This window comes from Phacochoerus africanus, chromosome 13 (assembly GCF_016906955.1).
Source record: "Phacochoerus africanus isolate WHEZ1 chromosome 13, ROS_Pafr_v1, whole genome shotgun sequence".
NCBI lineage: Eukaryota > Metazoa > Chordata > Mammalia > Artiodactyla > Suidae > Phacochoerus > Phacochoerus africanus.
In genome coordinates, this window is record NC_062556.1 from 3,758,147 (window position 1) to 3,783,561 (window position 25,415).

The following is a 25,415-nucleotide window of genomic DNA, read 5'->3' on the forward strand; positions in this document are numbered from 1 at the left end:
GTGGACGGTCCTCAAACAGTAAGCCACCAGCCAGACACGCTCCCCTGGACCCGAGCGGACGGGGGCTGGCCCCTCACCCAGGCGGCTTTTGTCGATACAGCCCCGGAAGCCCATGAGCTCAAAGGTGGAGTCTGGGTCCAGCCTGTTCATGAACACGGACCAGTATCCCTTGTCACGTTCTTTTTGACACTCTCCTCGCCAGCCAAAAGTTAAACGTTTTCTCGTATCATGTTTAAATTAAAATCCCGCCGTCTCCGCTTTGAACAGCAGTGTCCTATCAGGACCGGGTCTCAGGAACCGCCTGAGTTCTGTGGTTCCCTCTGGGGAGGGAGGGGCGGTGCGGGGCCCCAGTGCTGCTTCTCCATCAGGAACGCGAAGCCTCAGTGGATGACTTAACAGACCTTCTTTCCCAGAAGATGGAAGGCGGGAGGGAGGACGTGATTCCACTGGAACAGCTCGCGTCTCCAGAACGTCCCACCCCACGGTCCCATGTCCTTGCAGACACGCTGGTCTGTTCTTCTGCCTCTGAGTCTGGGGACTGGACAGGATGCCCGCGTGGGCTTGCACGCACGGGAGTGAAAGCTTGCAGAGCAGCGCCCTGTGCTGCACACTTAGGGCCCTTTCTCCTTTGACAGTTTTTCTTTCCCCTTTTCTAGCCCATGTCTCCTTAAATGCTCTTTCTTCCCCAGTTCGTTTCCACCCAGCTGCTCTCTGTTGAACCTGCATTTTAGGGAAGTCTTTGGTATCGACAGCTACTGACTGGAGCACTGTAAGGTCCTCCTTAGTTTAATCAAGAAAGGATGCAGGCACCTCTGGCTTTTTGTTGTTGTTTGTTTGTTTGTCTTTTTAGGGCCATACCGTGGCACAAGGAGGTTCCCAGGCTAGGGATTGAATCGGAGCTGCAGCTGCCGGCCTCCACCACAGCCACACCAGCGCGGGATCCGAGCCTCATCTGCGACCTACACCACAGCTCAGGGCAACACCGGATCCTTACCCCACTGAGAGAGGCCAGGGAGCAAACCCACATCCTCATGGATACCAGTCGGACTTTTAGCCCTCTGAGCCACAGTGGGAACTCCTGCAGGCACCTCTTAATGGTGTTCCAGAAGAGGACTGGGCCTGAGGTTTACAGGCTGGAAAGGCCAGCCTGGTCTGTTACTCTGCCAGGTGTTGGATGCTGCGTATGGGCTCTGATGGTGAATCTGCAAGATGAGAAAGGCAGTCTGCGCCCGGGTGTTTGTGTGGATCCGAATTTCAGGTCAAGGGCTTCGCACAGAAGGGTGAACTCCGGCGTTGTAGTCCATCCCAGTCACGCTGCAGCAGGACTGGTTTCACCCCCGAAGGAGAGAGAAGGCCGTCCCCCAGCCCAGGCTCCCTGATCCCCATCAGGTGTGGCAGGAGGGGCCCACACATGTCCACGGGGGTGAGGGTTGCAGTATCTTCTGAGTTGAGGTCCTACAGGAAGAGCCTTAGAGGTAGGCCCATGACTCTCCAGGAACCCGGGGCTTCTGTCTGCACGTGGGAGCCTCAGACAGCTCTGTGGCGACAAGAGGCTGCTGACCCTCATGGCCCGAGTCTGTTCTGCAGAACCTGGGGTGCTTCCAGGTTGCAGAGGTGGGGCCCTCACCAGGCCCAGGAATGGTGAATGTTCCACCGTGTCCCCAAGCCTGGGCCAGAGGGCACCAGATGTGGTCCAAGAGGGGACCAGCCGATCATCACAGCTGCATCACGTTCATGGGTCATGTGCTTTCTGTCTTTGTCTTGTGACACAGGGTGAAGCACACCTGCAAAAAAACGCTGCTGGAGGAGGTGCAGGAGCTGGAAACCAAGTCTCGTGTGATGGGAAGAGCGATGCTTCGGGACAGCAACGGAAAGAGGTGAGGCCGCCTGACTCCCCTCCCCCCACCTCCCACCCCCGCCCCCCTTCCCCAGTTCCCGTTCCTCCTCTGAGTTTTCAGTGTGAGCACAGGATGAATGAGATGGACGTTTTGTGCTCTCAGGGGCAACGTGAATTCTGATGTTCTGGACCCCTGGGCCTGCCCTCAGGGGAAACTGGGGTTTTTATGGGGTCCGCACAAGGACAGAACAACCCACATGCAGAAAATCGAAAAAATAGCATTGTGATCTTACGGTGGCGAAGTTCTGTTTCTGCAGTATTAGCAGAGTGTGGAAGAGCCAGGCCTTTTGCCCTCAGGCCCAATTATACTAAAGGGTGAGTGCCTACCATGGAGGTTTGCAGGCTGAAGCATGCATGTCATTCGCGTAGAATTTGTTGCCGTTCACTTCAAGTACAGGCGGGGCTTGTGTTGTTTTTAATGAGTTATTATTTGCTCCTGGTGTTGAGAGACCATCACACACGTACTGGCTGGTCCAGGGAGACAGGGCTGTGCCCCCATCACCGCACCCCTATTTCTCGTGGAGCCTCAGCCTCCTTCTCCTCCCACCACACTGCTGGGTTGTGAGTAGGTTTGTTTCACTGCCTGAGTTAAAATGTTATCAGGTTGCATGGGGTTAAATTTTACCAAAGAAAATTGGCCTGGGCCGGAGGAGAATGTGCAGTGTGATAAGAAGCTGCCTTAGAGGCACAGACGTCTGGAAAGTTACGACTCTCCTTGAAACGCTTCGAAGGAACCCGTACACCTGCTTGGGAAACAGAAATCTGGAGGCCGAACCCTTCTAGGGACCCTGTTCTCTCTGGATTCTGTTTTGTTCTCCTTCTGTTCACGTGTACCATCTTTCAAAGCCGTGAAAACAAAGTATATTGTTTGTTTTGTTTGGGGGAAAGAGAAGCCAGCATATTGAGATGCATAAGGAATATCCTCTCAGATAACTGCAGGTAGTTTAGGAAAGGGGTGGATATAGGGTGGATGAGTACAGAGTTGAAGCTGTGGGTTTTGTGTGTATTTATGGCTTATTTCTAGCGAGGCCATTAGCATTTAGTGTGTAACAGCTATGCAGTCATTGTAAGAAGTTATCAATCAAGACAAAAATCATTGTCTTTAGGAAGCTTAATTTTTTTTCTAAAGTTTTTATTAAAGTATCACTGATTTACAGTGTTATGTCAATTTCTGCTGTACAGCAAAGTGACCCAGTTATAAACACACACACACACACGCACGCACATTCTTTTTGTCACGTTATCTTCCCTCACGTTCTGTCACAAGAGACTGGATATAGTTCTCTGTACAGCAGGACCTCATTGCTTATCCATTCCAAATGTAGTAGTTTGCATCTCTTAACCCCAAACTCCCCGTCCATCCCACTCCCTCCCCCTCTCCCTCGGCAACCACAGGTCTGCTCTCCATGTCTGTGAGGCTGTTTCTATTCTGTAGACAGGTTCATTTGTGCCGTATTTTAGATTCCACATATAAGTGACATCTTGTGGTATTTGTCTTTCTCTTTCTGACTTCACTTAGTATGAGAATCTCTAGTTGCGTCCATGTTGCTGCCAGTTGCATCATTTCGTTCTTTTTATGGCTGAATCGTATTCCATTGTGTATGTACACCACATCAGCTTAATCCATTCATCTGTCAGTGGACATTTAGGTTGTTTCCCTGTCTTGGGTATTGCAAGTAGTGCTGAGGTGAACACAGGGGTGCATGTATCTTTTTGAATTATAGTTTTGTCCAGATATATGCCCAGGAGTGGGACTACTGGATCAGATGGCAATTGTATATTCAGTTTTCTGAGGAACCTCCATACAGTTTTCCACGTGGTTGCACCAGTTTACATTCCCACCAACAGTGCGGGAGGGTTTCTTGTCGCCACACCCCCTCCAGCACGCGTTATTTGTAGACTTTTGGATGACGGCCATGCTAACCAACGTGAGGGGGCACCTCATAGTGGTGTTGATTTGCATCTCTCTGCTAATGAGTGATGTTGAGCCTTTTTTCATGTGCCTGATGGCCAGTCATGTGTCGTCTTTGGAGAGCTGTCTATTTGGGTCTCCTGCCCATCTTTCAAGTGGGTCGTGTGGTTTTTTTGCTGTTGAGGTGTACGAGTTATTTGTATATTTTGGAGACTAAGTCCTTGTCAGTGGCATCATTTGCAGCTATTTTCTCCCATTCCCTAGGTTGTCTTTTTAGTTTCTTTGTGGTTGCCTTTGCTGTTCAAAAGCTTGTACGTTTAATTATGTCCCATTTGTTTATTTTTGTTTTTATTTATTTTGTCTTGGAGACTGACCTAAGAAAACATTTGTACAGTTGATGTCAGAGAATGTTTTGCCTACGTTCTCTTCTAGGAGTTTTATGGTGTCTTTTATTTACGTCTTTAAGCCATTTTGAGTTTATTTTTGTGCATGGTGTGAGGGTGTGTTTTAGTTTCATTAATTCACATGCAGCTGCCCAGTTTCCCCAGCACCACTTGCTGAAGACATTGTCTTCTTCCCATTTTATCTTATTGCCTCTTTTGTCGAAGATGAATTGACCATAGGCCATGGATGTCTGGGTTATATCTGGGCTCTCTCTTCTGTTCCATTGATCCATATGTTTGTTTCAATGCCAGTACCACACTGTCTTGATTACTGTAGCTTTGTAATATTGTCTGAAGTCTGGGAGAGTTATACTTCCTGCTTTGTTTTTTGCCCTCAGGACTTCTCTGACAATTCAGAGTCTTTTATGGTTCCATATAAATTTTTGGATTATTTGTTCTAGTTCTATGAAAAATGTCATGGGTAATTTTATAGGGATCGCATTAACTCTGTAGGTTGCCTTGGATAGTATCGCCATTTTAACAAGATTAATTCTTCCAATCCAGGCACATGGGATATCTTTCCGTTTCTTTGACTCCTCTTTAATTTCCTTGATTAACGTTTAATAGGTCTCAGCATATAAGTCTTTTATCTTCTCGGTTAGGTTTATTCCTAGGTATTTAATTTTGGGGGTACTATTTTAAAAGGCATTGTTTTTTAATATACCTTTTCTCATATTTCATTGTTAGTATACAGAAATGCAACCGATTTCTGAATGTTAATCTTGTATCCTGCTACTTTGCTAAATTCATTGATCAGTTTGAGTAGTTCTTGTGTGGAGTTGTGTTTTTTGCATGTGTTGATGGCATTTTTAGTGAGGCCATTAGCTTTAAGCACGTGGCAGCTCTGCAGTCACTGCAGGAAGTTATCAGTCAGCAAGAAGAAAATCACTGTTCTCAGGAAGCTTACAGTCATAACTGGTGGTTGCAGGGCTAGGCCTGAAGGCTGGCTGGGTGTAATGTCACACAGTCACCCAGCCAAGGGTGGGCAGGGCTCTGTTCTCTGTTGGACACCAGGCACAGGGCTTAGCCCCCGCTAGACTGTCAGAGACCTACCAGCTCCTCTGAGACCTGAAAACAACAGGTTCAGGGGCTCTAAAAATAGGGAGACGCCTGGGTATCAGTCCTAACAACTGTTACGTGAAATAAGGCCACTGTTTGATCCTATTTGAAAAACCCTGACAGGCCCTCTTAAACATCTCAAGAATTCCCCAGGATACCCAGATATTGCCGAGAGATGCTGAACCATGTCTGAGGAAGGTGAGAATTTCTAAGCAAAATTCGAAAACTCCTTTTAGAGGAGAGCAGCCTGGACCAAGGCCCAAGTCATCTGTCTGGTGGGGGAGGGGGGAGGGGGGAACCTCGCTCGGTTTACAGGCCGCATGTATCTGCCAAGCTCTGAGCCTGGGTCTGAGTTCCGGCTCGGCCGTGATGCGGCGGGTGCCCTTGGGTGAGCGATGGTCGTCCTTTGTTACAGGACGAGGACCAATTCGGGGCGAGGGGTTAGGGTTTGTGAAACCACGCGTGTGACAGTGCTGGGACCCGCGGAGCCCAGCGGAGTGGCAGGGCCGGTCTTCAGTTTGGCAGGAGGCCGTGAAACTGTCGAAGTCATGGACTGTCAGCCTTGAGAGAGCTTGTGGGTTGATAAAAAGAATGCCGTCTTCAAAGGCACGTGTCCTGTTCAAAATTCACTGTTTCATGGGTCAGAAAATAACTAGAGTTTCAACGTGGTTTCCTGCCTCCTACATGTTGGAATCTCTGCTCACCCTGTAAACTCGCCGCTGCACTTGCTGGTGTGAGTGTCTGTGCACGTGCAGGTGCAAGAGGCCCCTCGGGGTCACGGCCTCCTTTCTCTCTGTCCTGGGTGTTGCCTTGTGTGTGCTCCCGACAGAAGACAGTCGGGGGCCCAACACTCCCGCCGTCCTCAGCATCCGCCCCGTCTCACGTCTCCTCCTCCGTCTCCCACCTTTCGTGAGGGGTCCACGGGCAGCCAGATCCTGGCAGCTGCTCTCTGCTCGGAGGACTCGCCCTCACCATTGCCCCTTTACCCCCTGCCTGGCTCCTTTCACACCTGCTCGGATTCCTGGGCTCCTTGGGAGCTGCTGGGGAGGGGCGGTCTGGGGAGGGGCCTCATTCCTCTCACCTCTCTGGTTCCGGTTCATCTCTCAGATGATGTTTGAGTTTGCCCCTGCATCGCTCTCCAGCCCTTAGTCTGGTGCGTAGGAGAAGCGCTGTAAGCATGTGACAGACGGGAAACGCAGAGATCCAGTGAGGAACGGACGCTGTGTGCGCAGCATCCGTGCAGCTGCTGCCTGGTGCCCTGGCTCCCATGCAAAGTGGCCTCAGAGGGATGCAGGCCATCACTTGGCCTAGGTGACAGGGCCCTTTATCCCGTGGGTTGAGAGCAGAGCAGACCTGGAAGCATATTTGGGGATGGTCCTTCCCGTGACAAGATGCCAGGAGCCGGGGGTCCTCCCTGCCCAGCCCCCAGGCGTCCTGCCTCCCTGGCCACCCCGACCATGGCCGATCCTTAGCTCAGCTCTGCCCAGGGGCCCCTGGCTGCCAGGTCCTAAAACCCAGGTCCAAGTTGCCAGCCAATATGCTGGCCATTTTTCTCAGGAACGGACTCCTAAGAAACAGAACAGAAAACCCTTACGGTCGACTCCCAAGATGCCTTTTGTGCCAAATTACCATTTCGAAATGGCAGCTGGCGATGCCAAGTGTCTCTCTGTGCCCTCAATTCATTCCATAAAATACGTGAACAGTCTGTTGATCTTGTCCAAGCTCCCAGCGTCTGACAAGATTTGGGTCAACCTTCAAACTTCATGAACAGGCCTCTGCCCTTTCTCATTAGTAAATCGCCTTCGAAAATTAACCCGTGTCATTTATGCATAAATACGCCTGTTCTCACGGGCGCAGAGAAAACAAACTGATAATGAGAAAGGGCATGTCAGAGATTTCGACACCTAGAAAGCAGGTGGAGGAAGAAACGCCAAGAGAAAGACCAAAAATGGTTTTCTTGATTTTTGTTTGTCTTTTCTGGGTGGAGCATTTTTCCGGCCATGTAGTTCACGACCTTAGAGACGCTGCAAACTTGCGATGTTTGGTCGTTCACAGCACCTTTCCCTGAGCCATTTTCCCAGTGATTTTCCCCAAAGCTCATCCTTTTGCTTGTAGGACAGAGTTGGACATGGACTGCTTTATACTCTGCAGCAACCAAAAAATGACGAGTTAGGTGGAAGAATTCCTTGCCGCAGTGTTTCAGTAATATTTTTTCCCTTTTTGTTCTTTTTTTTTTTGTCTTTTTTAGGGCCGAAACTGGGACATATGAGAGTTCCCAGGCTAGGAGTGGAATTGGAACCGCAGCTGCCAGTCTACACCACAGCCGCAGCAATGCCAAATCCGAGCCAGGCCTGCAACCCACACCACAGCTCACGGCAACACCAGATCCTAAACCCACTGAGTGAGGCCGAGGATCGAACCCACGTCCTCAGGGATGCTAGTTGGGTTTGTTAATGCTGAGCCGCAGCGGGAACCTTCCTTCTCAATTCCTCAAGTGTAACTCATGCATTTTTTTTTTTTTTTTTCCTGGAAGGAAATCTGGTGGCCACTTGCTTTACAAATGCAATTGCCTCCGATGTAAGATGACACTCTGTTTCTTTTTCCCGTGAGTCATCTGTCGTCCTGGGTGCATGGCACGGGGGTGCCCTGGTGTCTTTAGGTGTCTCGTCCATCGAGAGAATCTATGTGATGGGAACCCCTCGTTTTCCAGCTGTGCTCAGTCTAAATAAACAACGCAGAGGCCCTTGTCTGCTTCTGCTCCTCACAGCTGGCGGGAGGGGAGCCGTGGGGCCCGGGCACTGATTTTCTCCAGTTTCAAGGTCAGACGTTATGGTCGCCGCCCTGCCCTTGGCCAGCAAGGCGGTGGGATTTGCTTTTTTCCCTTAAGTGCCTCCCCTGAGTAAGGCCTCGATGAGCCTCTGGTAAAGGAAGCCGAGTCTGGTCCTCACCTCGCAGTGACCTGCGCCGCCCCCTCCCCATCCCCCCCCCCCGCCCCCTGGCAGCATCCCTGTGTGGTTTTCTGTCCTGTGTGATCACCGAAGCTCAGGATCCGGGACCCCAGGCTGGAGCCGGCGCTCACGGGGGCATCCAGACGGCCCGACCGCCTCTTGGGAATTCCAGGGGAATCTGATCTGCTGTCTGTCTGGGTCGCAGCCTGTGTCCCCCGCCGCCGCCGCCGCCGCCCCCAACAAGGTCCATTTCATCCGGGCTACGCTGTACAGCCAGGGCCCTGGTCCGCGCTGGGGACCTGGGGCGTCTGATGGAGTGTTATCTGCGGAAAAGCAGAGGACGGATCCTGAAACACATCAACACGACTTTCAGACAAACCGCAGCGTATTCCTCCAGCCCGGGGCCGCCGGCTCCCAGGCTCTTTTAAAACCAGTTAAATGAGAAAAGCAAACCCAGAGGCTCCCCCGTCCATTTTGCGTGTGTAGTCGACTGACAGTCAGGCATCACGCGTTAACGATAATGTTTAAAAAGCTATTTGGTACTGTCACACCTCCGAGTCAAAACTGCCGTAACTGCTGAGTCCGCGAGGAGGTGTAAGTAAGGCCGAAAACATGAGCTGCGCCAGCTTTACCGTGTATTATTCCTGCCGTGTAAGGTTTATGTCTTTTCAGGAAAAACCCTTTTTCCCTCCAGGTGTTTGCTTCAGCGACACGTGTCTCCACCCTCTTTTGTTTCTCTCTCACCTCCTCCCCCACTTTTCCCCCTAAAATATCTGTTAGGGTTTTTTTTTTTTTTTGGCTAAAAGGGTAGGAAACTATGGCATCACTTTCATGAACCTCTCCAGGCCAGGTGGCAAATGTCTGCCTCCAACACCTGGTTAAGATTTATTTCACTTCCAGCTGCATTTTTTCCAGCCGTGTGTCACGAAGCCGAGGAAGGAGCCCCGACGGCACAGACAGACGGGCCTGACTTGGGCTCCAAGCCCTGCCACTCACTTAGCTGTGTGACCTTGGCTGAGTGACGAGCGTCTCTGAACTTTCGTCGTCTTCTCATAAATTCGGTGTGAGGCTGAAATGAAATAATCTATATATTAAATCTGTAGCATATGTGGACATTCAGAAAGCCTTAACATCTGTGTGTCCCTAACTTAGCGGAATCACAGTGACATTTTTGCTGGCCTTTTGAACACAGATGGATTTTCCCAGAGCACTTTTGTTCCCCCCACTCTCCTAATACCACCTGGGCTTCTCTTAATACACACGTTTTTAAAGTTTTAAAAATTATCCAAGGAGTTCCCATCGTGACACAGCGGAAACAAATCCGACTAAGAACCATGAGTTGCGGGTTCAGTCCCTGGCCTTGCTCAGTGGGTTAAGGATCCAGCGTTGCCGTGAGCTGTCGTGTAGGTCGCAGACGTGGCTTGGATCCTGCGTGGCTGTGGCTGTGGTGTAGGCCGACGGCTGCAGCTCCAATTGGACCCCTAGCCTGGGAACTTCCATATGCCTCGGGTGTGGCCCAAGAAATGGCAAGAAAAAAAAAAAAAAAACTATCCAAATAGTCAACGTACACAGTAATAGCGAGATGAGTCTAACAAAGATGATATATTCATTGCGCAGCTTCAACACTTACCAGGATTTTGCCACAGGTACTTCCCTTAGCCTCCGTGCCCCTATTTTTTGCAAATCCTAGACATGACGGCATCTCACCCTTACATGCTCTGGCGTGTAATTCCAAATATTCTACATGATGACATGTCTGAGCCTAAGACGTCTCATCCTTGCTTATGTGGTTACATAGAAACACTAACTCCAGCCTCTCTGACCACGTCTCGTAGTCAACAGTAATTCCTCCTCCTCAGCTGATACCCAGTCCATAAACAGATTTTTCTGGATCATTTCAACCCTGTCGTCTTAGGATTTTTTTAGGTTTCTTTCAGGATCTAGGGGAGAGCCACACATAATTTTTGCTTTTAAGTTTCATTTGATCTCAGGAAGCGCCCCCTTCCTTGTTTTCAATGCCATGGGCTTAACAGGAGTGACGTCCTGTTTGATTTTTTGCATCATGAGCAGCACGTGCAGCACATGGAAGTTTCCTCCTGTGCAGGAGAGGAGCGTGGCTCTGGGAGGGGGACTCACCACCCGCCCCGGCCGGTCCGCAACTAAGCAGGGGCTGGATCCTGTGTCCGAACTCCAGGCCTTTTTGCAAGAAGCCAAGATGTTGAGAGTCACCCAAGTGCTTCCATTTTCAACTTGACCTTCATTGGTCAAAAGTTGTGTGTGGATCTCTCCTAGGTCCCGGGAAGTTGCAGAGCCCCAGAGGCCAGGAGGGAGTGGGGTGGGGGCCGCAGCCCAGCCCTGCGGGAGCTGGGAGTCATGGCAGTGGTGGCTCTGGGACTCTAGATGTAGCAAGACCGTGGAGCAGACTTGCTGAGAAAGATGACTTCCGGCCAGCATCACCTTGGCGGGGACCAGTGCGTTTGTCCAAGACACTAACTGAGCATGTTTAATCCTGTGTGGGAAGGATGCTGGGCCAGGCTGGACAACCGATATTTTAGTTTAGAGAGCAGGGCGCCTTCACAAGGAAACAGCGGGAGTCGGCACCTCTCCCAGGCCAAACCTGGGAGGAAGGACCTCAGAGGGACAGAGGGAGCCATTGGCCCAGGGAGTTACTGCAGGGCTGACCAGATCCCAGGTTTCTGGGGACTGTTCACATCAGGGGCACAGGAGGGAGAGGATGAGGGGACAGACCCTCAAGGAGGCCAGAGGCCTAATGAGCACGTGGTTAATGGACCCCTCGCCGCCTGTGTCAACTGAAAATAATTGGCTGTTACTTTACGGATGTTCTATCCTTTTTGTGGGTGGTGTTCTGGCCTGGCGCTTAATAATGCAAAACGACTTTCTGACTGCCATTTGTCACGCGTTTTGAAGCGAGAAAAGGACTTCTCTCCAGCTTTTCGAGGTTCATGAGCCGCGCTAGAATCTTCCCGGAGCCCACCCCCTGCCCACCGCCCGATGAGACACGACGGCGTCCTCGTGGCCCGCCTGGAGCGGGCTGGGAAGGCGCTCATCTTCCTGTGGTGGAGGAGGTGGGGTGATGGGTGGGAGGCAGAGTGGGTGTTGCTCTGGGCCTGCTGGCCACAGCCCTCACCCTGCTTCTAGGATGCCGTTGATAAACCCACGTTTTTGGATCACGGCTTGAGTTAGTACACAGTCGACTTGCTCGGCCACCAGGACCCCTTTTCAGGAACGACTGTCACTCACGAAGTTAACATTAGTTACTAACTGGGGCTGTTGACTCATCGCATCATGAAGTATTTCAATCCCTTTTTTTTTTTGGAAAGTTGGTTGTATTTAAGCCACTCGGGCAACAATACGGAGAGTCCCAAGTAGACTCGAAGAATGCTGTTTTTGTCCTGTCGGTCATGTCACTTGAATAGTGATGTCTCACATTCCATGCCCGGATTAGTTCTTCAGCAGATTCTCAGGAGATCTTGGCTAATTGCTTTCCTTTCATCATCGGAGAGTTGTTTGCTTTTCTCCTTGCGTCCCCTGGCTTCCCTGCCTCCAGCTGGGATGGGAGCAAAACATCCCAGCCTCGGGGGAGAAAAAACAGAGGGCCAGGAACACCCACCTTGAAACTGAGTCACAGCTGAGACGCTGCCCGGGAGGAACCCGTTGCTCCTGCCTATGTCGCTCCTGAGAGCTCGGGGAGGCCGAGGGAGGTGTCGGCTCTCGGACACCCGCGGAGCACAGGGAGTTTGTCGTGGGTGTTGTAGTGCAGTCCCCAGAATTACTGGATCCCCTGCACGGATGGGACTGTCCAGGGAAAAGAGGAAATTGAGGAGCGGGGTCTGGACGTGTTGCACTGATATTCGACGTGTGAACGTGCCGCCTGGGTCCCGGGCGTGGTCTCCCATGGTGGCTCCCATCTCCGTAGCTGGCACTCGGAGGCCACTGGGGGCCGTTCGGTCACAGACGGCTGAGAAGAACTTGGAGAAGGCACAGAAATTGCAGCGGGAAGATGGTCCCTGTAGTGGCAGGAGCCAGGCTTGGCCGTAGGGTTGTTTGTGGCTCGGGATCGTGCGCCTAAGGGTACATCCTTCTCTGGGCCGGGACCCAGGACACAAGAACGGCCACTTGTCATAGGGGCTCAGCTTTCAGCCACGCAGGGAGCCGGTGGGGTCTTCCCTTCCTGACACGGCAGTGCTGACACGGATCTCTGGTGTTGATTCTCTCTCGTGCAGTTAGGACGGGCGCTGGGCACCTTGGGTGTGGTCATTAGGAGTTCACACTCGCTAATGAGCAAACATGTTGGCTTCACAGCAGAGAGAACCAGCGACCAGCTTAACAGGGAGCTGACAGGTCGTGGATGCCTCTGCACAACAGACGTTATGGGCAGGGAGGAGGCGCCAGGCCAGGGTGTGGGGCAGAGCGGGAGCGACAGGCACCCGTGTGCCAGGCTCGGGTTCCGGTGGGGGTCCCAGACCGTAAACACGTGGATGGACAAGAGGGAATGAGGAGAGTGAGGCAGGGCTCTGGGCCGGGGAGTGAATGGCGGGGCTGGTGTGGTCAGGATAGGCGTTCCTGTCGTGGCCCAGTGAAAACGAATCCGACTAGGAACCATGAGGTTGCGGGTTCCATCCCTGGCCTCGCTCAGTGGGTTAAGGATCTGGCATTGCTGTGAGCTGTGGTGTAGGTCACAGACACGGCTCGGATCCTGTGTTGCTGTGGCTGCGGTGTAGGCCGGCGGCTGTAGCTTGGATTTGACCCCTAGCCGCAGGTGCTGCCCTAAAAAGAAAAAAGAAAAAAAAAAAAGAGCGGTAGATAATTACAGCCTTCCTAGTAAATCAGGTATTCATAACATCAAATATAAGAACCCTTAACCTGGGAACTTGACAGAAGCAAGTTAAACCAAGTTTAACAAGTTGAAAACAGTCATGGTTTACTGTTTATTAATGCAAATCTAAGATATTAAGATTTAAAATTAATTATAGGGAATATTTGTACGTTCTTGCATGTTCTTATTTTACATATGAAAAAGAACATGTTATATAGTCTTATTTTATACATATAACATGTATTCTTATTTTAGTTAAATATTTTTAAAATAGTTCATATATAGAGAATGTCATTTCGGATCTAGTGCTCGAAGGAACAGCAAACAGTGCCATAACCTTAAAAGCACATTTTATCCTCATGTGTCAGTTCACTCACCAAATCCAGACCCATATATTATTCAAAAAATGTTAACCGTTTATAAGAATATACTTTATAGAGAGTAAATCACTAGTATTTTAATCTTACTTATAAATCTAATTTAGGAATACAAAACGAATAGCTTAAAATTGGGGCATTTAAATTACAAAATATAATTTAGGCAAGAGTTTTATGTGCACTCATTAAATTTACCAATAAACACGACATTTCATTACTAATGGGATAAAACCATTTTAAATTCTACCAAATATTTCTCATTGGCGGTTCATAAGAAAGAGTCACAATTTCTAGGTACTCAAGGTAGTTCTAGAATGATAGTGGTTTTGTTTAATAAAGTACTGATATGCCACCCTGGCCCTTTGTCCTCCTGGCTCTGTTCTAGCTACGCACAAAGCATTTGCCTTTTTTTCAAGTGCATGGGACAGGAACAAGCACTTCTGTCCCATGGAACTTTGGGCTCCTGGTCCAGGCTGCATCTTTGCGCCACCCTCACAAGTTTGTTGAAAAGGGGAGAACTCTCATTTCCCTCGTGGTGCCGGGGGTTTAGGATCTGGCATTGTCACTGCATCAGCTTGGGTCGCTGCTGTGGTGTGGGTTCGATCCCAGGAACTTCCACATGCTGAGGGTGTGGCAAAAAAACATTAGTTCAAAAACAGGGGGACTTTCCAAGCTACCTGAGGCAGGAGACGCAGCCTCTGCCTGCTCCATCCCGGCAGCGTCTTGCAGGCTTTCTGGAAGCAGATGAAAGATGCTGCAGCCCTGGGAGACACAGGCATCTGGCTGGGCTGTGTGCAGGCCTAGTGGCCACCTGTGCTGATGGGCCATGCGTCCTTTGAGCAGACATCACAGGCACTGTGTCCTGGGGCATCTGGGACCTAGTGACTTTGCAAGGTACAACCCCGCGGGCTTCTGAGGTGCTAGGCCAGCGTAGCGCTGCAGCCACGTTTCCGCTCCCTCTTGGCCTCTGCTGCTCGCATCCGTAAACTGTGCCGTCCCCGTTCAGGGGCCGAGGACCTCATTTCCGCCGTCCCTCAGTCTTTCACCTGAGCCTCCTCAGTGCTTGGAAAGGAAAACACCCTTTGGGCCTCGGACACCCTTGATGTGCATCCATGCTGTTCTGGAAGGAATGACTGCGGGCAGAGAGCACCGGCTGATCCCGAGGGAGAGCATCCTGAGGGGGGCGGGCCTGTTCAGCCCAGCAGGCGTCCCCGTCTCCTCTCTGCTCCTCACCAGCCAGCTTTCCTCCTCCTTCCTTTTGTGTAGTATTCTCAAAGGACGTGGCCCCATCATCCCATCACAGCCGTGGGACTCGTAGCTGGGTCACCACTCTGCTCCCTGCCTCCATGTCTTTCGGGAACGCAGTGGGTTAGACCCTGCATAGGCTTCATTCGTGGTCTCTGACTTTTGTTCTTTTAAGCGCTGCTGGAGCGTGTCCAACCTGTGACATCACGAGACAGAGCGTGTAGGCTCGGAGACGCACCTGCTGTTGATCCATTTTGATTTCCTCTGCTGCTTTCATGTTCGTGTCAGCAGCAAACATTTTCACATACCTAACAGCTGAGTGATACGTAGTAGGCACACACACATGCACATGTGCACACACACACACACACACACACACACACACAGAGCAGCAGCAGCATTTCTCATCTGCCTCTGCCGTTTATAAGAACAACAAAAGAACATCCATTTCTGTTTCTTTTATTGAAGTATAGTTGATTTACAATATTATGTTCATTTCAGGTATACACCACAGTGATTCAATATTTGCATAGATTATGCTCCTTTTAAAGTTATTATAAAATAATAGTTGTAATTCTCTGCTATACAGTACACCTTTGTTGCTAATTTATCTCATAAACAGTCGTTTGTATCTCTTAATTCCGTCTCTCTATCTGGCCCCTCCCCCTTTCCTCTTTCCTTTGGTAACCACTAGATTATTTTCTCTGTGAGTTTGGTTCTGTTTTGCCGTATACATTCATTTGTATTAACTTGTAGATTCCACATATAAGTGATATCATATAGTATTTGTCTTTCTCTGACTCATTTGAGTAAGTGTAAGATTCTCCATCCACCCATGTTGCTGCAGATGGCATTATTTCCTTCTTTTTGATGACTGAGTAATATTCCATTGTGTACATGGACCACATCTTCTTTACCCATTCATCTGTCCATGGACTCTCAGGCTGCTTCCATGTCTTGGCTGTTGTAAATTCTGCTGCTGTGAACATAGTAGGTATATCGTTTCGAATTGGTCTTTTCATTTTCTTTGGATATATACCCGATAGTGGAATTGCTGGGTCATACTGTAGTTCCATTTTCAATTTTTTCAGGAACCTCCACACTGTTTTCCACGGTGGCTGCACCAGTTTTCATTCCCACCACCAGTGAACAAGGGCCCCCTTTCTTCCATATCCTGACCAACACGTGTTATTTGTGTTTTTGATAATAGCTATTCTAATAGGTGTGAGGTGATATCTCATTGTGGTTTTGACTTGCATTTCCCTGCTGGTTGGGATGTTGAGCCTTTTTTTTCCCCCGTGTCCTATCGGCCGTCTGCATACCTTCTTCGGAAAAATGTCCAGGAGTTCCCGTCACGGCTCAGCGGTTAACAAACCCAAAGAGCATCCATGAGGACATGGGTTCCAGCATTGCCGAGAGCTGTGGTATAGGTCACAGACGCAGTTTGGATCCCAAGTTGCTGTGACTGTGGCGTAGGCCGGTGGCTACAGCTCCATTTGGACCCCTAGCCTGGGAACCTTCATGTGCCACAGGTATGGCTCCAAAAAGACAAAAAAAAAAAAAAAAGTCCATTCAGGTCCTCTGCCCATTTTTTAATTGGGTTCTTTGTGTGTTTGATCCTGAGTTGTATAAGCTGCTTACATATTTTGGATGTTAAGCCCTTATCTTTCATATCATCTGCAAATCTCTCATCCTACTCAGTGGGCTGTCTTTGCGATTTGTTGACGGTTTCCACTGCTGCGCCAAAGAACATCGATTCCTGCCCTTTACAGAAACAGCAAAAGCAAATGAAGTAACAACAATAATACCAGACACAGTCATGGCGTTTGCAGTGACGTTTGTCATTTGTTCTCTCAAAACCGTGTTCAGCCGTCTTTGAGCAGCGCGCAGTGTGGGACAAACCACGCCCTTAATTTGTCTTCGTCTCTAAACCATTACCACTGACCTCCAAGCTCTTATAGACGTTTTGCACGAAACACCCGCTGAGCAAGTGGCATCAGGATCTTTTTTAAAGTGCCTGTTGGCGGGCATATCCTGTCGTCGAAGTTCGCGTTACAGGAAGAGGTTTCCCTGACAGGACCTTGGCTTACGACGACGACAACGATGACGACGACGCAGGAGCGTTTCTGAGTGTTTTTCCCCAGGGCTGCTTGTATGCATTTTGCTCCCCCGGCGATGCCAGCGGTGGTGCCTTTCCTGCGGATGCTGCTCCAGGCAAGAGCATGTGCGGAGTCCTTGCCTCCTGCCAGAGGTGGTCCTGGGCAGTAAAGGCGTGGAAGAAGAGCGAGCGGACGATGGCAGATGAGGAGGGGACTCGAATACCGTGGGGAAGTGCTGAGCGGCGTGATGGAGAAACTGCGGGGACAGCGCGGTGCAGACTAGAGCTTGCCACCCTGGTCACCGTGGGGTGGGGCGGGGGCAGGCGTAGTGAGTAATCCAGACCCACTGAACAGTTCAGTGTGAAGGGCTGGGAGTCCAGCACGGCGATGAGAGGTTAGGTTGGATAAATTCGAGGGCCAAAGCACAGGACCTGTGGTGAGGCTCCGCCTTTATTCTGTAAATGACGCGGAGCCATCAGAAGCCTCTCTCAGGGGAAATCACTATAAACGCAGATCCTCCAAGGAGAGTATGAAAAAGCCACCTGACCTCTCTTCATCCCTCTGCAGTTTGTCCACACAGAACGGAGGGCCTGTATCCCCAGGAGCCCTGCCCTGGGGCAGGTGCATTTCACCCGAGCCTGTTTCAAGGTCACCCTCAGCCCCGCTCGGGGACAACGTACAGCGTAGGAGGGCTTTCTCCATTCTTTCCATCCTTTCACTTTATTCCACCCCCACCTCTATCGTGACCACAGAAAGCGCTCTCCGTGTGCAGCCCTGTTCTCGCACAGCCAGTGGGAGCAGTCGCTCTGCGGGGAAGCTGGGGTGTGGCTTTGCCTGCTCCTGGCGGGGGAGGGAGGAGATGATGCTGATGCTGGGGCCGCACTGGCATGTCTCCTCCTGGCCTCATGCCCCACCTCCCCAAGCGTCACTTTTGTATTCAGTCATCAGGGGTTCCCAGTCCCCTGAAGACTTGTCCTTTATCTTAGAAAAACAGCAGCGCTTCCCAGAGGCAGAGACATGGCTTTTGCTCTGAGATTTCAGCATCTCCTGGATGGTTTGTCTGATCAGGAAGTACAGGCGTCACACACGGACGCTAGGCTATGGTTTAAGTTGCTATTGCACACTTTTTAATGGCTGACCCGGCGCGAGTCCAGGTTATAACATATAAAGGATCCATGACAAACATTCAGTGCGGTCTTTAAGAAATTCAGAATCCAGAGGGGTTTGTTTCTGTCCGGAAAGGCAAGGAAAGCAGGTTTTAACTCTCCCTTGCCCCGTGTACGTTTAATTTTTGTCACATCCCACATGCTATCTCAGCGTCAGCTGCAGAGTCTTCCTGCAGACTGTCCAGCCAGACCTGTCAGCACAGCCTCATGCGGGGATCCAGGTGAGTCTTTTCAATGAGGGCTCTTCTTCAAACTGGAAAATGTGCGCCAGCCGTGGCACAGAGCCAGCAATGATGCAGAGCCAACAGTGACATGCGCAGTCGTCGTCTTTAGCCAAAAATCCCAGGCAGGCTTAGCAGCTCTCCTCCTGGGAAAGAGACAGAGCCTCACCTCCGGAAGTGTGTCTGCGGGTTCATCTGTTTTCAAGAAACCCTGCTTTAAAAGTCATGAGTGAAGGAGTTCCCCTGTGGCACAGCAGGTTAAGGCCCTGGTGTCACTGCTGTGGCAGGGATTTGATCCCTGACCTGGGAACTTTTGCATGTTGCAGACACGACCGAAAAAACAAACAGACAAACAAAAAAACTTTTTTTTTTTTTTATAAAAAGGTAGTGAAAAAAGGCCTGGCGACATTTTTATGGAGCTGCCACAATGCTCTCTGCACTTCACCTTGAAGACACTTTTTTTTGCTTTTCAGGGCCGCACCCACAGCATATGGAAGTTCCCAGGCTAGGGGTCTAATCAGAGCTATGGCTGCCGGCCTACACCACAGCCACAGCCACTCGGGATCCGAGCCGCGTCTGCGACCTACACCACAGCTCACGGCAACGCTGCATCCTTAACCCACTGAGGGAGGCCAGGGATCGAACCCGCAACCTCATGGTTCCTAGTAGGATTCATTTCGGCTGTGCCATGACAGGAACTCCCTTGAAGACACTTCTTTAAAGCCGAGGCTCAGAGCAGGCTTGACGCACGGCCTGGACGCACCCTGGCCACCTGCCAGGTGGAGCTGGGGTTGCACCCCCTGCGGCCGGGGTCTCCATGTGCACAGCCTTCAAATGACACCAGACAGCTGAAGGCCAGGTCTCCCTTTCTCTTTCCCTTTGGGCTCAACAATCAACCTAAAATAGAAGGCCCCCTGCGGTGCAGCCCCCTCCTCTTCTCGTCTGTGCAGGTATGGCCTCAGGGGAACGTGACCGCACAGGTGCGGGCTTCTCCTGGCTGAGCCGACCGCCCGCTGTTTCCAGCCACCTTTGGCTGAGGAGTGTGGGTTCGATGTTTTCTGGATGAGGCAGACGATTTGCACGAGACGTTTCCAGGTATTCAGCCCCGCTGCTTGGCCGTGGGAAGCACAGCTGTGTTTCCAGACGGAATTCTGAAAAATGGAATGTCAGCTCCCACTCCAAACCCACTCCGCTGGTGATGGACTCCGGGGGGGCGGGGAGGGGGGCCTCAAGGCCAAGGGTCCAGGGGCTCGGCTGAACGTGGAGTGACTTGCCCGAGGCCTGAAGTCCCAAACACACCCCCCCAGCTGAGGCTACGGGACTATAGGGCCATTCTTCCCCCCAGGAGTGTATGGGCTCCCCACCCATCCGCAGGGAGGCAGGGGAGGCTGGCCCCACATCCGCCGTGCTTCCCCAGGAGCCTTCCATCCCCACCCATCACCTGCCTGCAGACACCGGAGGACGGAGAGCTGTGCCAGCACCGCAGACCCTCGGTAGCCCTAGCTAGTGCTCAGGAGGCTGGTGGAAGAGAAGCTGGTCTTCTTTCAGTGACTTCAACAGATGAGGCATTTGTCTGGAGGCTGATGACACCCCGCGGGCACTGGAGGGGGTGCTGGGCAGAGAGAGCGGTGGGAGAGGAAGTTCCTCTTACGGTAACTCACTGGCAGCCGAGCGGGCCTACGAGAACGTTTGCTACTTTAAAAGAAAATGCTACGTGGGTCCACCCTTAATGCAAGTCTTCCTAAGCTCTACTGGGCGCGTTTTTCCTAAGTCTTCATTCCTCTGGGATAAATGTCCAGGGGTGTAACTGCTGGGTTTGTAGCACTTGCATAGTTAGGTGTTCTGTTTGTTTTCTTTTTAATAACAACCATTTATTGAACTCCTCTGTGGATTGGCAGTGTGGGCTACACATTCGCCCAGGCTTTTCTGATCTTTTTTTTTTTTTTTTGAGATACAATTGAAGTGCATTAACTTCATTGTTTTAAAATGCAAATTCAGTGGTTTTGGTGTATTCACAAGGATGGGATATGTTTGGTGTTTTTAAGGAGCTAGTGGCCAAACCATTTTATAGTTCAACCAGCGATGTGCGAGCGTTCCGGTTTTTCTGCATCCTGCCGGCATTTGGTGGTGGCACTGTGCTTTTTCCTGTTACCCATTATGAGATAGATGCGATAGAGTGTGGTTTTAACTTGCATCTGCTGATATGATCGGTGTGGTTTTTTCGTTATTTTGTCTGTTTTAGTGTCTGTTGCTGAGAAAGGACAATAATAATTGTGAATGTGTCTGTATCTCCTCTGTCCAGTTCTGTCGGTGTTGGCGTCACACATTTTGCGGCTCTGCTGCTTGATGCACAGGCGTTTGGGATTGCTCTGTGTTCTGAGTGGATGGACTTTTTCGTCATTACACAATGTTTTTCACTGTCTCTGGTAATTTTCTTTGCTCTGAAGTCTCCTCACTTTCTCTGATAGTAACGCAGTTACTCCTGCTTTCCGTCAATATTCACGTGATACCTTTGTCTATCCCTTTATTTTCTGTCTTCCTGTATTGTTATATTTGAAGTGTTTCTGGCAGACAGCGTGTCACATCACTGGGTCATGTTTTGCCATCTTCTCTGCCAGTCTGTGTCTTTTCATTGGTACCCTTAGAGCTTTTATAGTTAATGTAGTGTGAATATGTTGGCACGTAAGTTGACCATTTTATCATTTGTTTTCTGTTCGTTCTCTTTTTCATTTCTCTGTTTTCCTCCTCCTTGTGGGTTATGTGAACGTTTTTTAGGATTTCCGTTTGGATTCATGTGTTGTACTTTTTAGCGTGTCTCACAGGATAGCTTTTACACTGGTTGTTCTAGGCGTTGGTGTTACGTACACGTCACTAATTAGTCTACTGCTGGTGTCATTTTACCAACTTGAATGAAGTACAGAAACCTTACCTCCTTTTATATCTCTTTACCCACTGACATTTGTAACACAATTTTCTTAAATATTTTCTCTTCCTGCATACTTAGAGCCAAATCAGCAGGGCATTTTTGCTTCAACATGTCAAACATAATTTGGAGACTCTGCGAGGAGAGGGTGTTTACCCATGTTTTTGCTTTGCCGTGTTCTCTTTTCTTTCCTGATGTCCACGCTCCTCGGGCTTCTCCCGACGTCTCTCCTGACACCGCCGGGCGCCAGAGACTGGCAGGAATTAAAATCCCAGATCCCTCCTTGGCCTCCCGTGTCACCGCCCCAGTAGGGGCTCTGGGGCCCCTTGTGGCAGCTCATCGGGGTGGAGTCTGTGCTCCCCACGTGTCTTGGCCAGCACGGATGGGAGCGGAGCCACAGTGTCTCGGGGGTGTTTGGCTGGATTAGACTGATTCTGGCCTAAGAGATTTTTGCTGGGCAAAGCTGCCACTTTCCTGCTCCTTCGGCTAAAGAAAAGCTCTTCCTGGGCTTCTCTGGCCACATCCGTGGGCACTTCTGAGTTGCCAGGCCCTTCGGCTCCAAGTCTGGAAAACTCGGGTGTCTCCTGGTCCAAGATTCCTAGCTGGTCTTCCTTTTCCCTCCACCCTTGCAGCGTCATCTTATATTGGTTTGACATGCGAGGCCCAGGGTTGTCAGTTGGATTTAACAGGAAAAATAGAGAAAACACATCACCTCCGTCTTCCTGGAAACTAATGCCTCTCCAGACAGGATTTTTTGAAACCTTTTAAAAGTAGGTACTTTTAAAAAGTAGGTAACAGCCGTACTCATTTTTGGAAGAAGCCATTTTTGCCCACTTACCCTCTCCAGGTGAAAGGACAGCGCAGGCCATGAATTTGAAGGGGAAGGAGCAGCTCTGCAGCCTCACATAGGTGGCATCTGTCTGGGGACAAGCAGCCCGGCCCAGAACACAGGCATGTGCACGAGGTACCTTGGCTGATGCGCAGGTCGCCTGGGAAGCCCTTCACCAGAAGGCGTGTGTCTGCCAGTGGGGTGGTAACTGAAGGGAGCCAGTGAGGCAGGAGGAAAGCACAGGAAACAGGAACTAGCAGGCAGCACCTACGCGATCCTAGCCTCAGCCAGACCCGCCTCCAGCTGAGGCCCGCAGTCTGCCTCCTTAGCGACGCGCGGTGTCCCGTCTCTGCAAGGCCCTCGGAGGTGACTTTGCCTTTGCGCAGAGTATCGTCCGGAACTTGGAGGGGGCTTTCCTGCTCTGGGAGGGAGTCGGGATGCGGACTCTGTTCTCTCATTTTAGAGGAGGATTTCTGCATTCAGCCGGGACGTCCTCGGCTACTGTCCCGAGCTCAGTGCTGGGCAGTGGGGACACACGATGCAGCGATGGCGACACACAGGCATAAGACAGTGCGTCACGCGTGACCCAGCACTGTAGAGGGCCGTGCAGTGACGTGTAACCACGTCCTGTGTCCAGCCTGCCGGGCACGGTGACCAAGGCAGAGAAGGTATAAGGCCTGGTCCCTGGGGACGAACATTCTAGGTGAACACACAGAACCATGTTGGCGTTTCTGACAATCTCCACGTGCATGGCCTCCCCAGTGTCTCAGAGGCCACTCGGAGTCTCGCATTGACACCTGGACCACCGTCTCCCCGCGACACATCACCCTCCGACGTGGCTCCATCTGCGTGGCCAGCAGGGAGCAGCCCCTTGGTCAAGATACAGACTCAATGCCACACCGTCTTGGAGCCTTCTCGAACTTTCTCTGAGTTCCCTCCTCTCTGGTGTCACTGCTGGGGCGTGTAATCGCCGCAGTGGCATGCATCCCCTTGTCCCTCGGTATCTGTCTACACGGCGGGACTACCTCAGAGGCTGTGGCTTTGCAAGGGAGAGGCTGTGTCTTGGGTGGTGTTTTCAGCATCAGATCCACACGCTAGAGGAAGAGCATAAACACTGCCTGGGTGAAAATCAGCTTCTGAAATGCGGGCTGTGGAGTTCCTATTGTGGCACAGTGGGTTAAGAACTCGACATAGTGTCTGTGAGGACGCAGGTTTGATCCTTGGCCTCGCTCCGTGGGGTAAGGATCCGGCATTGCCACAAGCCTTGGCATAGGGCACAGATGTGGCTCGGCTCTGGCGTGGCCGTGGCTGTGGTGTCGGCCGGCAGCCACAGCTCCCATTCAACCCCTAGCCTGGAAACTTCCCTATGCTGCAGGTGCAGCCCTAAAAAGAAAAAAAAACAAAGGCAGGATGTGCGCAGGTGGGCAGAAGAGAATAACTGACCACCATCTAATAGAGTCTACACAGGGCGCCTCGTCTCCAGGGTGGAGCTCCTTTCTCGCCGGAACCTTGGGCTGGAAAACCTCTCCTACTGTGTGTTGCTCTTGCTGTCTCCCCCGTGACCTAAGTGTATTCAACTAAGGTGAGGTTTTTTGTCCTTCAGAGGCCTGGGTGGGAAGGGACGAGGCTCAAGCCCCGAGTTTCTCCTCTCCTCATGTTCAGACTCTAATGAGGTAAAGTAAGTTACCGGTTGAGGCCATGAAACCTTGTCCCCGGGGTCATTAAAAGCAGGTTAGAATTTCAGCGGTGCCATACCTCGGTAGAGGCTTGGCCTCTCCTGAGGAAAGGGAGCTTTGCTGCAAGCTTTTATCTTGCGAGATGTAGCAGCTTTATGTTTTGAAGGCAGTCCTGCAAGGCATTTAAAAATAAGTTTCTAAAAACACTTATTACTTTTTGGCTGCTTTATGGTGTCAGCTGCAGTTCCTACCACCTGTAACCACTGACAAGCCCTAAAAACAGATTTGTAATTATGTGCTACAGTCGCACATCCTGCTATTTGCCAGTTATGCGCGTGTGATTTTAGCAGGGACAGCCTCCCGAGAGCAATGTGCACGTGAAAGAGTATTATTCCCCCAAAGAACGCGCACCAGCTCTCTGCTCCCTCAGACAGGAGCGAGCCGTTGCTCCTAGGATGCGCCAGCTTCTTCGCAGAGCCGGCCCCCGACGAGTCGCCTGAGCCGGGCTTTCACCACAATTGCAAGACAGGCAGCAAGCGTGCAGGTGCCTCTGGAAGTCGTGGTACCTGCACCTGCACCCTTCATATCTGGGGGTGGAGCTCAGGCAGCATCCGCATTGCTGCCTCAGCCAGGACGGAAAGAGATCAAGGAAGCGCCTAACTCCCCCGTGCCTGCCGCTGCGAAGATGACGTCATTACCAACCATCAGGTGGCGGGAGGGACTTCACCTGCATTCGGGACCCATTCCCTCTCCTTGTGGTTTTTTACAATGTTTTTTAAATTGCAAAATTTATGAAGGATAAGATCTACCCTTCCCCCCCCCCCTTTTAAGACTAGTTTTTACATGTTAGTTTTTCAGTGGAAGTATAGTTGATTTGCAGTGCTGTGTTCCTTTCTGCTCTGCAGCAACGCGGTTCAGGTGCATGCGTTTCTCTCTCTCTTCTTTCCCATTTTATGCTCGTGCTGTGCAGTAGGACCCGTTGTCTATCCGTTCTGTGTGTAAGAGTCACCTCTTTAAGGCGTCTCACTCAGAGGTATTTAGTACTCTCACGGTATCGTACAGCCCTCACCGCTGCCTCGTCCCATCCTCCCGCGAGACGTCTGGGGTGCTTTAAGCAGGCCCTCTCTCCTCCCCTCCCCACCGCCTGCCCTCCAGGCCCCCGTGCCCACTGCTCTCCTGTCTCTGATACCTGCCTGTTCTGGACACTGCATGTAAATGCAACCCTGCAAGACGCAGCCGCTCGGCTTCGGCTGCTCTCACCCGCGGAAGGTTTTCAGCGTCTTCGCATGTTGTGCAGGATCGGTGCTTTGTTCCTTTCGTGCCCGAATACCATCCCCCGTGCAGACAGTCCACGCGTGTGTCTCCGTGGACTGATGGACGTCTGGTTTCATTTTTTGTCTCCTGTGAATAATGCTCCTGCAGATACCGGTGTATATGTGTCTGAGTCCATTTTCACTTCTTTTGGCTGTAAGTTAGGAGTGGAACTGCTGGATGAGACGGTCATTCTTTTTTTTTTTTGTCTTTGGAGGGCTGCATCCACCGCATATGGAGGTTCCCAGGCGAGGGGTCCAATCAGAGCTCCTGGCCACAGCCACGCCAGATCCTTAACCCACTGAAAAGGCAAGGGATCGAACCCACAACCTCGTGGTTCCTAGTTTGGCTCATTTCCGCTGCGCCACCACGGGAACTCCGAGACAGTCGTTCTTGTTGCACTTACTGAAGACACCGCCTCACAGGCCCCCCGCCAGTGTGGCCGAGTTCCAGTTCCTCCGCATCCTCTCGA

At 51.1% G+C, this 25,415-nt stretch overlaps 1 protein-coding gene across 1 annotated transcript in view; it reads left to right on the top strand.

Moving 5' to 3' along the window:
* Positions 1 to 25,415, top strand: part of ATP8A2 (ATPase phospholipid transporting 8A2) — a 437,578-nt gene that overhangs the window by 393,522 nt on the left and 18,641 nt on the right. The window contains exon 34 of the mRNA XM_047756120.1: positions 1,773 to 1,877. Within this exon, the coding sequence (XP_047612076.1) occupies positions 1,773 to 1,877 (105 nt within the window). The remainder of the gene's footprint in view (positions 1 to 1,772; positions 1,878 to 25,415) is intronic.